General features: G+C 41.3%; 1 protein-coding gene across 7 annotated transcripts in view; it reads right to left on the bottom strand.

Annotated features, from left to right (window-relative positions):
• The window catches only part of EHBP1 (EH domain binding protein 1), a 281,810-nt gene extending 269,484 nt beyond the window's left edge, over positions 1 to 12,326 (bottom strand). The window contains exons 1-2 of one of the 7 annotated variants that reach the window (XM_074341201.1): positions 12,269 to 12,326; positions 4,273 to 4,678 (exon numbers count right to left, since the gene is read on the bottom strand). In XM_074341201.1, coding sequence (XP_074197302.1) covers positions 4,273 to 4,376 — 104 coding nt within the window. In that variant the 5' untranslated portion in view covers positions 4,377 to 4,678; positions 12,269 to 12,326. Of the gene's footprint in view, positions 1 to 4,272; positions 4,679 to 5,513; positions 5,801 to 5,833; positions 5,898 to 12,268 lie in introns of those variants that run through there. The other 6 variants (XM_074341202.1, XM_074341207.1, XM_074341203.1 and 3 more) reach the window with 6 other exon arrangements.
• Positions 12,327 to 12,608: the final 282 nt, after the last annotated feature.

The raw sequence follows: 12,608 nt of genomic DNA, 5'->3' as shown, positions 1-12,608 counted from the left end.
GATAAAATAGGTTCATACATGTAGTTAATACAGAGACATACAAAAAATATATAATACACAGAAAATATAACATGGTTCTCATCATGTATTAGGGAGATTCTATCATAATTGAATTCTGCAACCTAAATTAACATAACCACAATTTGCCAATTTTCAAGTCGTTTCCTTAAACACCTGAATAGCCACTGAAAGCACACAAGTGAAGACTTCTGTCAGAAATCTAAAGGCCTGCAGGTGATAAAAGAACAAGACACGAAGCAAAGAGAGAAAAGGCAGCACAGTGTTTCTCTCAAATTCATTTTCAGTGGCCAGTCTCACCACTTGCCAACAGCTACATCAGTGAAGTGAGATAAATAATTAAATGACTTGGGGACAACAATAAGAGAAAGGGATATAAACCCTTATCATCTCCAAAGCTGCTAGAGCCTCTACCTGGAAATCGAGGAGGTCTGGACTTCACAGGATAGTATTCTTTCCTCAGATGAATAAAAGTCATTCTGTTTTTTGTTCCTGACCTAAGTTCTAGAGCCACTATACCAGGGAAGAATCAGGAATTAGACCCTGTTGAACTTAGGGATCAGACCACATCAAACTGGGCAAGGGCAAAATACTAAAAGACGGCAACGAAGAGAAGTGTGAGAAAGTAGAGACCCCAAACTTTCTAATCTATAGAATCTAACCTTTGATCAAGGGTAAAACACTGAGAATTTGCTCATGGCCTAGATCTAAAAGAAGATGGCCTCTTGAAACCCTTACCTTCATCCTGTTATCTGTCCCGTCCAGGGTCATAGTCTATGACCATGACAAGACAACACGGGGAACATTTCTCCTCTTCTTAATCACAGAAATAACGCACACATCCTGATTCCCATTACCCTCTTCCATCAATACTCTATGCCTTTCCAGAGTCCCCTGAGTTTCATCTTCACTCCCTGAGTTTCAAATATATGCAGAAATCAGTGTATTTTAAACATACTTTATCCTAGAGTCATGAATGGGCACTTGGTAAGACTGAAAACATTATTTTAAAATACTGCTTCTTAAATTTTAATATGCATAATACTATGGATCTTATTATGAAATGCAGATTGATTCAGCAGGTCTGGAGCAGGGCCTGAGAGACAGCAGTCCTAACAGGTTCCCAGGCTCTGCAAGTTCTACTGCTTCTCAGAAAACACTTGAAGCAGCAACGTTCTAAAGGGTAATGGCACCTGTATACACCGGTTACCTCCAAAGGCAAAATCCCAGAGGAATGCTAACTATTCTTTCTTTTTATCTTTTATTCCTTCTTCTCTAATTTATAATAATAGATCTATTTTCTTATCCTCTCAATACTTACAATTTATCTTCAATACCTCTTTCCTTTTATTCAATTGGCATCTCTAAATTTCCTTCCTCTCCTTTTATTTTTTCCATATCCCCAAAACAATACCTAAAATGTAAAAGCAGCTGACAAAATATGTTCTTACTATATATTCAAGTCTATTCTTATTCTTATGTCCTTTAAATAGATTCTAATTCTGCACACACATCCAATAATTTAAGAATTCTTTTAAGCATCAAACTAAGGAATGAAAAAGAAAATGATAGGATGTAAGTATAGAAACTGGGCCTAATCTGTGTGTATCACAAGGATCCTATGCAAAATAAGGCAAAAGGTACACTAACTTAAAGTCATTACAACAAATTTTTATACAATGAAAAGATTTTAAAGCTCTAGGGATCCACTTAAACAAAATTCCAGTACATCAAATAAATATATTATTCTTTGGGCACTGTCACCTTATTAGCTTTAAATTATATTTTTAGATGAGAGAAAAAATGTAAAATAGCTAGAACTAAACGTCTAAAAATTCTAGAATATGTAAATGCTTTTAGTGTGATAAGGCCACACCCTATCATAAAGATCTAATTTAATAGGTATACCATAATGTCCATGCCTAAAAATTATGAAGCCAACTATTCACCTATAATCAAGTTCAATTTTCATTCTTGCTTTCACCTTGAGGCACATTAACAATAACTTATATAGTTCCCAAAGGGTGGGTGCGGAAATCCAGGAATGCTGCAAACTGTGGGGAAGAAACCGATGTTGTGACTGAAGAATGATCTGATATGTTCTATTTCCCTTAAGAAAAGAGATTCAAATTTAAGCATCTTAAAGTTGATGCCCCCAGTATACTGCCAAGTTACAAAATACTTGTAATCAGGATCTTCCTCATGCAATTCCTAGCTTGGTTAGTAGTACATCCAGTCCTCCAAGCCAGAAATATGGGTGTCAACCTAGGCCTTTCCCTCTCCCTCATCCTCATTCTTTCCAGACCCCTACTGAAATGACCATCAAGTCCTATCCATTCTGTGTCCTAACTGTTCCTCTAGTCTGTTCTCTCCATTCCTTCTGCCACTGCCTCAGTCTAAGCCTTTTCTCTCACCTCATCCATTGCAACAGCTACCCCACCATCGCTGCCTCCAGTCACCCTTTCCACTCCAGTCATCCAGATGATTCTCCAAGATGTAAACCTAATGTCTCTTCTGCTCAGAACCTTTCACTATGTTTCCATCACCCAGAGAATAAAGTCCAAGCCATGTATGACCACACTTTTTTATGATTTGAATCCTGCCTGCCTCTCAAACATGATAGTCCACTGCACTCCCCCCATCCTGCACTTTAAGCCCCATGATTATCCAACTACACTGCTTGAACTTCCAGCACACCACATGCTTTTTAATGCCTCCATGCTTTTGCATAGCCTGTTGCTTCAGACTAGAATATCCTTCATTTCTTCCCCCTTAGCATTCTGGCCAACTACTATGAATCTTTCAAAACTCAGCTCAGCTCCCAGAAAGCCATCCCAAGGCCCCACCCCTATGATTAAAGAATTGATTGTTTCTTTCCCTGCCAACTTTATAAGTAATAATGGAATCTACTGGACATTTACTATGTGCCTGACATTGTTTCAAGCATTTTACATGTGTTACTCATTTCATATTCACAGTAACCCTTCTTATGAAGTGATACCAGTATTACCTTTGTGGATATGGAAACTATCACAGAGAAGTAAATAATCTCTCCCCAAGGATATCCAACTGTTAAGTGATGGAGACATTAAAATCCCTCCATCCTACATATTTATATTATTGCACCTATCACAGTGAATTTATTTACACAACTGTCATTACCCTAGACTGCGAGCTCCTTGAGGGTGGGGATTATGTCATATTCAATTCTAATGCCACAGTGCCTAGTATAAAGTAGGCAATCAGTACACATATTTCTTGAGTTGCATATAACATTCCTAACAAGTTCAAGAGAAAAGCATTCAGAAACTAGTTTCCAAATAAATATTCAAATATGCTTTAAGAGTTCTAGAGTAGAGCAAGCTATATTTTTTCATCTAATAAAAAGGATGTTAAAAAGAGGGATTAATACAGACATGAGATTACAGTCTATGCGGGCAATGAAATGGACTTACTTTTGCAGTAACACTGCTTAATCACTGCAATAAATCAAAACCCAAAGCACCATTTGCTTAAGATTAACTTTCTTCTCTGACTAAGTAAGAATTTTCCTTGCTTATCATTCAGGGCAGTGAAAAGAAAGTTCTAAATTCACTTTGCTCAAGTGGAAAGAAGCAAGTCATAGACCAGCACTACTAACTGCTTCCTTAAATCTGGCCAAGAAATGTATCCCATTAGGCAATTAAAATAAAACACAGTTGCCTGCCTGACTAAGCATATAACAAAAGGATTTCTGAGGTTGTGTGGACTGGCATTCTATTATTCAAGTAATAAAAAATTCTTTATTTTAAACACAAAAAAAGAAAGATCAAGAACAAAATAAAACAGATCATCACCCCACGAGAATGTAGACTTCTGTATTAAAACTCTATTGAAACAGACACATATGTTACATCAAAATATACACATTTACAATACTTCAATAGCCATTCTCTATGTCTCCTTGAAATTACAAAAATCAAAGTTACTCTAACACTAATGATGAAAGACCTCAAGCCAAATCTACTGTACTAAGTGTGCTCTCCTAGTTACAGTCCTCTGAACCATACTGAAGTACAGTAATTAAAACCCACAGGGACAGTACCAGCAGCAACAGAGCACAGCATAGTACTTGTTAGAGTAATGTGCACCCCGCCCAGCTTTGACACACTTGTGCACTACAGAAAGGTAAATCTGCTGTCAGAAGAAACAGAGCTTAGGCCACAATGAGTTTAGGCCACAGCACAGAAAACTCCACGCCCAGGCACGTCTTACCATTTCTTGGTACATTCAACCATCAGCTCCTGGTAGGAGGCCACAAACTGGAACTTGGATGCATGTTTTCCCACACGCTGCAGTCTCTTCCAAACTGAAGCCATGATGATCAGTCAAAACAGTAAAGCAGTTCTGGGTGAGCAACACAGCAGCTTTAACAAAGCAGAGGGTCCAAAGCAAAGGAGCTTTGCATGTATGTCTGTACTTAAAAAAAAACTCAACTACAACTTGAAATGATGTTTGGGGTCCATAAGTCTTCTCCCTGTCTCACAGGGTAAATCCCATCTTAGATGAATGGCCCAGTCAAGAACAGTATGACACACATGACAGGATGAGTAGGAGGAGGTTCCCTCATGGAATCATCACCATTCCACCTCAGGGGCTATATGATGTGTATTCTGGAGAACTGAAAAGCAAAACAAAGAGAAAAAATATGAGGAGAGAAGCATGGGAAGGTACTAACCACCCATGTTAGGTAACACTGCAACAGACAACCCCAGTTCTCCGCATGTTCCTCAAACAATGAAACAAAACACCAACCTCAAAACCCAGTAACATCAAGGATGCAAGACACCAAGCAAGAAATTACAATTCACACCGAAGACGTAGAGCAACACATCAGGTAATCAGCATCAACAACAATCGAGAGACGAAAGTCGGGCCCTACCCCCGCCCTCAGCATCACAGAAGGGCGAGCAGAGCGGGAAAGTCTAGAGATGCTGTTTAATGTCCACCACCAGTCAGAGGGAGAAGTGGAGTATTTTCAAATAAACTTTGTTCTTCAGTCGATAATCAATAGTCTCGAGCCCTAGAATATGTGCGTTGAACAAATTAAGGAGCGTAGAAGAATGCTGTTGTTCAGAGGGAGGGGGAAATGGATGGGGAAAAAGGAGTGGAGGGAAATCTCAAGGCAGAGAGAGGGCAGTGTCCCAGCTCCAGGCCACTTGGGCTCTCCTTCACCTTCGCTGCCAACCGAAGGGAAATGGAAACTCCTGCCTGGGCGTGAGGCAATGACCAGCGGGGCCAGTACACGGTGCGGGGTCCGGTGCCTCCCTCCCCCATCCTCAGGGAACAGTCCGCCGGAGCCTCCTCTCCTCACGCAGAGCCCAGACCCCTGCCCCCCGGCGGAGGCAGGCTGTGGCTCGCCTGCGGTCCCTGTCACCCAGACGATGCCAGAAGATCCCAGCCCGGTCCCCGAGCCCCGGCCCCGCCGCACGTCCACTCCCGCCCCTTCCTCACACCTCTAATCCCGCTGTCGGGCTGAGTCTGGCCCGGTTCCCTCCTCAGCGCCGCTCCTCCGTTGCCGCCGCAGCAGCAGCCGCCGCCGCCGCCACCGAGTCCTCCATCCCCGCCGGAGCCACATGGAACAGCCGAGCCAGCAGCGGCGCTCCCGGGAGCCGGGGTCTGCAGCCCCTCAGGCGGACCGCGCGCCTCACGCCCGCCCCCTCCCGGACGGAGTCGCCCCGCGACCGTCCCCCACCCTACAAAACCCTGACAGAGCCGCCGCTCAGCGCCCAGCACCCCCTCCCCCGCCTTCCTCCTCCGCCACCATCATCATTACCTCCCCCGCCGCACCTCTCACACTAACCCTACCCACGGCGGCTCAACCTCCGTCCGCCCCGCCGCCATTGGCCGGGCCCCGCGCTTGCCCCGCCCACCTCGGCGGCCGGGCCTTTGAGCGGCGGGGGCGCCTCATTGGCCGACCCGGGTGCCCATCACAGGGCTCCACCTCCCCACCCCCCACCCACTAGTTCTGGAGGTGTTTTTCCCGCAGCCGGAACGCGGCGCATAGTCTACCCTTCTTGAAAAAAAATTGGAACCCACTAAGGACAATCCCGCCCATTCCTCTGATTGGCTTGGAGGGGGGACGCGATAAGTGGGAAGGAGTAAGGAGTGTTTATAGTGATCTGGAAGGTGGTTGCCGAAGGTGGATGTCCATCAAAAGCGCGCCGGGTGAGGGGCGGGGTCTGAGAGCAGATCCCGGGTCTGGTTTCGCTGCAGCTGTGGGAAGAGCGGCTGCTGTGGCTTTTCTCCTGTTCTCTCTCCTATCCCCACCCTAGGAGCTGGGCGCGCCCTCTCTGCCACTAGCTACTAGGGGGTTTGCGCACACAGCCTTTGCTTCACCTTCTGGGGTTTTTCCTCTGACAAACTGTAATGACCCCGCCAGCTTCTGCCTGACATTCAGTCAACTGGTCCTCAGTGAACCAAATTCAGTAAGCTGAGCTAGACACAAAATGTTCACGGTGCACTTTCTTCTCGTTCTGATTCTTTAACATTTCTTTGAATCTTAGTTTCTTCCCTTCGCTGTCGGTCTTTTTCCTCTGGTAGGAACTGTAGATGGATTTGGGAGTGCTTGGTATATGGAAAGGCAAAGCAGAGGATGACATAAACTAAGGAGCCTGTGAGAGCAGGAGCACTTAACCTTGTTAAAAGAGCCAAGGACCCCTTTGAGAATATGATGAAGGCTATAGATCCTTTCCCAAGGAGGAAAATATGCTCTATCACAAAACACAAAAATTTGCTTTCAGTTTTAATTGGTTCACAGACCACCTGTGTAGAGAAAGAGGACCAAAAATGAAATCTGGGGGGGAATCTCAATATTTGAGGAAGAAGCAGAGTAAAGTGGGAAAGACACTGAGAAGGGAATGGTCAGAAAAGTAGGAACACCCTACAAGCAATGGGCAAATAGTATGAAAAAAGAGGGGAGCTATCACGTGAAAAGAAAATAAGCAAGATGGGTCCTGGAAACAATTAAGGGTCATTCTTAATCTTACTAAGGATAGACAGCAGGGTGCATGGACAAAGTAGCTTGAAAGGTGTCAGGGTCTAGGGAAGAAATCTTTGAAGGACTGGAAGTAGGGCAGTAATGGGTGAGAGTTGAGTTCATGTAGAAATAGGCAAGAGAAAGGAGAGAGAAATATTGAAGAATCAGGTTAGAAGGCTTGAACCCAGTATCTAATTATGTTTTCATTTGCAATAAAGAAAGTGATCTAACACCACTATAGTCTTAATTTTAAAATATTAAGATAACTGTAATAATTATATTGATTCTTATTTTGTGTACATCTTACAGTTCTCTGGTGTCCTTCCTGAGTGGTTTACTAAGTCACTGCAACCTACAGCTATCATGATCTCATATAGGGATATATTATTCTGCATCATTAACAGATTTGCGTGTGTGGGCTTTTTTTTTAATGGCTAATTTATAGAAATGGTTATAAACTATTTTGATCTAAGTTGCCCTTCAGGAACAGCCCACATGATAATCAGGAGGGTTTTGCATTCTATTTATTCTTGTTCTTCAGAGGTTCTCAAACTTTCTCATGTGGTTATCCTAGTTTCTTTTAATACTCTTTCCCTTCCTCAAAAAAAAAGAAAAAAGAAAAAAAAAAGAGAGAGATAGAAAGAGAGACGTTATTGTAAAGTAACTGTCTTAAAAGCAATCAGTTTTCAGTAAGTGTCTTTCTTTTAAAGGAAAAGAAGACTATAGGACCCCTAGGGAATCTTTCTCAAGTTGTGGAAAATTTCAAGACACTGACAGAGTTTCTTATAATACAGCTCTTATTTTTAGGGGAAAATTTTCTCTTGGATGTAAACTCTTTTTTTTCATTCTAGCTGCAAAGGTAGCTAAGAAGAGACCAGCTTTAGAAATGAAGGAATTAAAGGCAGACCCTGATGTTGTCCTGTTGCTGAGCTCAAGTTCATAGGCTCCTGGAGGCTTCACGGAGCAGCTATTTCTTCCCTCAAAACTTTCTTTTTTAAAAAATAACCTGTCTGTTAACTAAATTTATTGGAGGACCTTAGAATGTTCTACGACTTTTTTTTGTCCAATTAGCTAATACTGAATACCAACTAAATACTGGGTGCCTCTATAAGGTAGGCCTTATTTCTCTTGTCATATTAAATGCTATTAATAGTACATAAAAGGTACAGTCCCTGTTCTCAAAGACTTTTCAAAAACAGACATTCAGCATGCATGCAAGAAAGTAACACAAACTACTTAACCTCTCTGAGTCCCAGCTTCTTATTCTGTCAAATCATGCTTACTTTGGGATGTCAAGAAGATAGAAGATAGTAATGTAAAGTGCCTGACATGTAGTAAATAGTCAATAAATGATAATTAATCATGTACACCATTGTGTTTGGTAGCAAACATAAACCATCAAAAAACAGACCTTCAAGAATACTTGGGCAATACTTAGTTGCTACTAAACATCACTACCTCAAGGAATAATGAATCTCAAAAGAAACAGTGCTTTTAACATTATTCGTCTCCCATTAATTCAGTGATTAACAAGAGTGGAATACCAGTAACTTATGTAGGCTTAGACTTTTATAATAATTACTAAGAATTCACTTACCCTCAATCCCCATAACTGCCATTCATGCCACATATCATCTGAGATCTTTTGGCACTCTAGAATACACAACATTCTACCATTTTTTTAAGGTTCTCACTCCCCCTACCTACCATCCTACTGACCCTCCCCCTTCCAAGGGGGAACTGCCCACTGTGCTGCTGCCCCTTTCTAACCCCCTGTTTACTCAAGTCTTGATTTATTATCTCCTTCCATACCAGGCTTAATCTACATGTAATAGACCTGTGGATGCAAGTTACTTTAATTGTCCAGTCCATTTGATGCAGGTGTTGACTGCAAAATTATATAGATGTTATACTTAACAGGAGATTCAACATTTAAAATAATTTTCATTTTTGCCTTTAAATATCATCAAGCTTACAGTGAAGATAAAATACAAAAAAATTAGTGGAAAATGCTACCCCAAAAGTTTAAATTTTCTCTGCCATGACAGTTTTGAAATAATAGCAATTAATTTCAAGGGAGCAGCTTTGCCAGTCACTGTTTCAGAAACCCCCCAAATGGAGACTCTAGTCTATGAAATGCAACCACAGACTTGAATTATCATCATTCCCGGTGATAAAATTCTAATCCTTGGATTTTACAGTTTTTGCGGTAACAAATGTCAGAGGTATTATTGCAGGATTTAACTACTAACAGAACTTATCTGTGCCTTAGTCATAGTAATAAGATTTACTTGCAACAATAGCACTGCAGGATTTTGCATTATGTTTTCCAGATACCATGGCAGCTATACAGTACACAACAATATTACTGCAATTTTTAACTGCTAATGAAATTACTTCTTTTAAACCCATAGCAAACAAATTTGCTCGGACAATCCTACAGCAATTTTTATATCCTTAAAAAACTCACTGTGAGAGCCTCAATAAAACCATCTCCTTAATTGAAAAAACAAACAAACAAACAAAAAGCTCACTGCGGCAGGCTAACACTTTTGAAATGTTAACTGAGGTTTTTTTTCTAGGCATTTGTTTTTATCCTAGGGCCTTTCCCCTCCTATACCCACCCCCCACCGGCCCCAGAAGACTCCCTCAGCATAACAGTGTAGAGAAACGGAATTTTTCCTTCTTTTTGAGTTTCAAAATCTTAGCCCTTCAGGGAGTAATGAAACGGATCCAGTTTAGAGACCTGAATTGTTCAATACGATCACCTCTAGCCACATACAACAACTGAACACTTGAAATATGTTTAGTTCAACTTGAGATGTGTTGTAAGCATAAAATATACACCAATTTCAAAGACTTAGTAGGTAAAAGTGAAGGGAATATATCTTCTTAAAAAGTTTTATATTCATTGCCTGTTGAAATGATAATATTTTAGATGTATTGGATCAAAAACTACATTAAAATTAATTTTACCTATTACTACTTTTTTAATGTGGCTACTGGAAAAATTTTAATTACATGTCATATTTCTACCGGACAGTACTGGCATAAATAATAGTAAAACTTCCTTTCCTGAGATAAGAAATGGATTTCCTGGACTAAAACAGGAAGAAGTTGGGTGGAGAGTAACGGGAGGCTCGGTGTGGTGGGTCCCAGAGAACAGGACTCACTGCCCTATTCTCACTCTATCCTGGCAGAAGCCTTGGTGAAGGGCAACTGAAACGGCAGGACCTATCTATGGGATCTGAGAGCTGAGACAGATCATTTCATTCTTAGGTGGCAAGACTCTAAAGAGAAGAAAAAAGTGGGCCCTGTATCTAGTTCAGCCAGGACCTCAGAGCAACACAAGTTCAACAGAAACTTCTGTGATGAGCAAAATGTCCTATACCTGGCTGCCCAATCCAGAAGCCTCTAGCCACTGGGTTTGTTGAGCACTTGAAATGTGGCTACTGTAACTGAGGAGCTGGAGTTTTAATATTATTTAGTTTAAATTAACTTAAATGTAAATAGCTGCATGGGGCTGGTAGCTACAACAGGACAGTGAAACCTTACATGGTACCATGGAGGTCCTGGAAGCCCAACATGATGATTCTCAGACACCCAAATGGGTGCAGAGGCAGCAGAAGCCACCAGATCTAAAGGGCCTTGCTAACAAACCAAGATCCACCCAGCAGCAATCTGTGGGGCTAGCTGCAACTGAGGAAGGATGTAGATCAGAAATCTTCGGGGAGACAGCACAGTAAAGGAAGAGCAAGGATCAAATGTTCCATCCCCTCCCTCTGACATGCTAATCCTATGGAAGCCTCCTCAATTTAGATGCAATCCCTGCCAAATTGACTATGATTAAGTGTCTGCCACCCCTTATAAAATTAGAGCTTGAAATAGAAATTGAATTGAGTTATGGAAAAATGAAATTATGTTTCTTGCAAACCTAAATTTTTTTAGATTGAAATCTGTAAGTAGAAGTAATAATTCTAACAAAATACTTAGAAATCTGTTTATTCTTTTAAAAGGTAGCCCTTTGTCCTCTATCATTATAGGATCCAAGTTCTTTGGTTGACATGAAAGCTTAGAAAAGCTGTATCAGAAAACTATCTTTCAACTAAAAACAGAGTATCCTTTTGTGAAATTGTTTCTGTTCCAGTTACCCATGAATGAATTTTGCCATTAGTCATAATCAATCTTTGCACATTGAAACTGAAATGGCAGTAATTCCAGGACCTCAATTATGTTCTAAACACCCAGTTTTGCCCAGCCCCACAACATCTAGAAAAGGCCAACCTGGGCCTGGTTGGTGGAGACAGAGGAGCAACCTTGACTGCTTTGAAATTCAGAGACACACAGAAACAAATCTACAGATAGCACTCGTTGGTGATTCAGTAGGCCTAACTCCTGTTGTTAATCTGGAGCAACCTATGAATGATTAGAGGGCTCAGAAATCTTCAGGAATATATTACAAGTGATGATGATATGCAAAATGTGGCTACCCAAAGTGTTAGCAACAGCACAGCACAGGCATCAATCAGAGTGGATCAGTCAGGAACCATTAGGCCAGCTATCCTATTGCTGACCAGCTAAAATATCAGCTCTGTCTCTAGAAAACCTTTGCTGGTCGGTGCCATCCTCTCAGTCTGAACCTTCAGATTACTCCAAATAATTTCATGATGGTAAAGTTCCAGGCCACAACTGCTGTGTGTACCAAGGTAAACGCAGTTATGAGAGATAATTCACACATTGCCAATAAGTTGGCCATTACTGGGGTTATTGCAGAAAAGGTTTGAGTTGGGATTAGGAGCCCTTTCTGAGAAAGCCTTTGCTAAATTTAATAGATTTATCTCCTATAAAATCAGTAGAGATTCTTGACCAAGGTTTATTGGTCATTTCCCATGAAATGTTAAGAGCGTTCAATGAATTATACAGAGTAGACTGACCTCTGCTTCTTTTCTTCTATGTTTTCAGGAATTGGAATAAATTCTGAGTAACCAGATATAGCATGCAGCCAGTGTTTTCCTCTGAGTAATTCCTGGATGACTATATTTAGTATGAACAAGACAGTATCATTGACATCTTCTGAAATAATAAGGCTAGATAGGAAAGGCAAAGTAAACCGGTAGGAATTTACAATCTTGGAGGGCATTGAATACCTTCCATGTGGTATAGAATCAAAGCATTTCCATCTCAAACAGTGCAAAAAAACAACAAGCTGAAGTCAGGCAGAACCCTACTTACCAAGGCACCGGACATGGACCAAGGGAAAGTAACCCTGTTGCAGACACTTGTCCCAAATTAGTAGAGTTGGAAAGGAAACTCAACTTTCAGAGGTCAGGATTAACTCATGCACAGTTTGGGCAATCTGCTGGGCAGGACAAACTGGAGAAAAGTTCCAGGGCAAAGGCAGTAACATGGGAGCCAGAGAGAACTGCCATATCGTTCCAGATGTCTCTTTTTACAGCAAGAGAACCCATTAGTGACTGGGCTAGAGATAGTAGAATATAGCCTGCTAAGTAAAGAGGACTTCATGAGAGCTGCTAGTTACTTTTTTATATTTTGTTGCAACTTTGGGTTGCTA

This window comes from Camelus bactrianus, chromosome 15, assembly GCF_048773025.1.
Source record: "Camelus bactrianus isolate YW-2024 breed Bactrian camel chromosome 15, ASM4877302v1, whole genome shotgun sequence".
Lineage (NCBI taxonomy): Eukaryota > Metazoa > Chordata > Mammalia > Artiodactyla > Camelidae > Camelus > Camelus bactrianus.
This window is presented reverse-complemented; position numbering and strand designations above follow the sequence as displayed.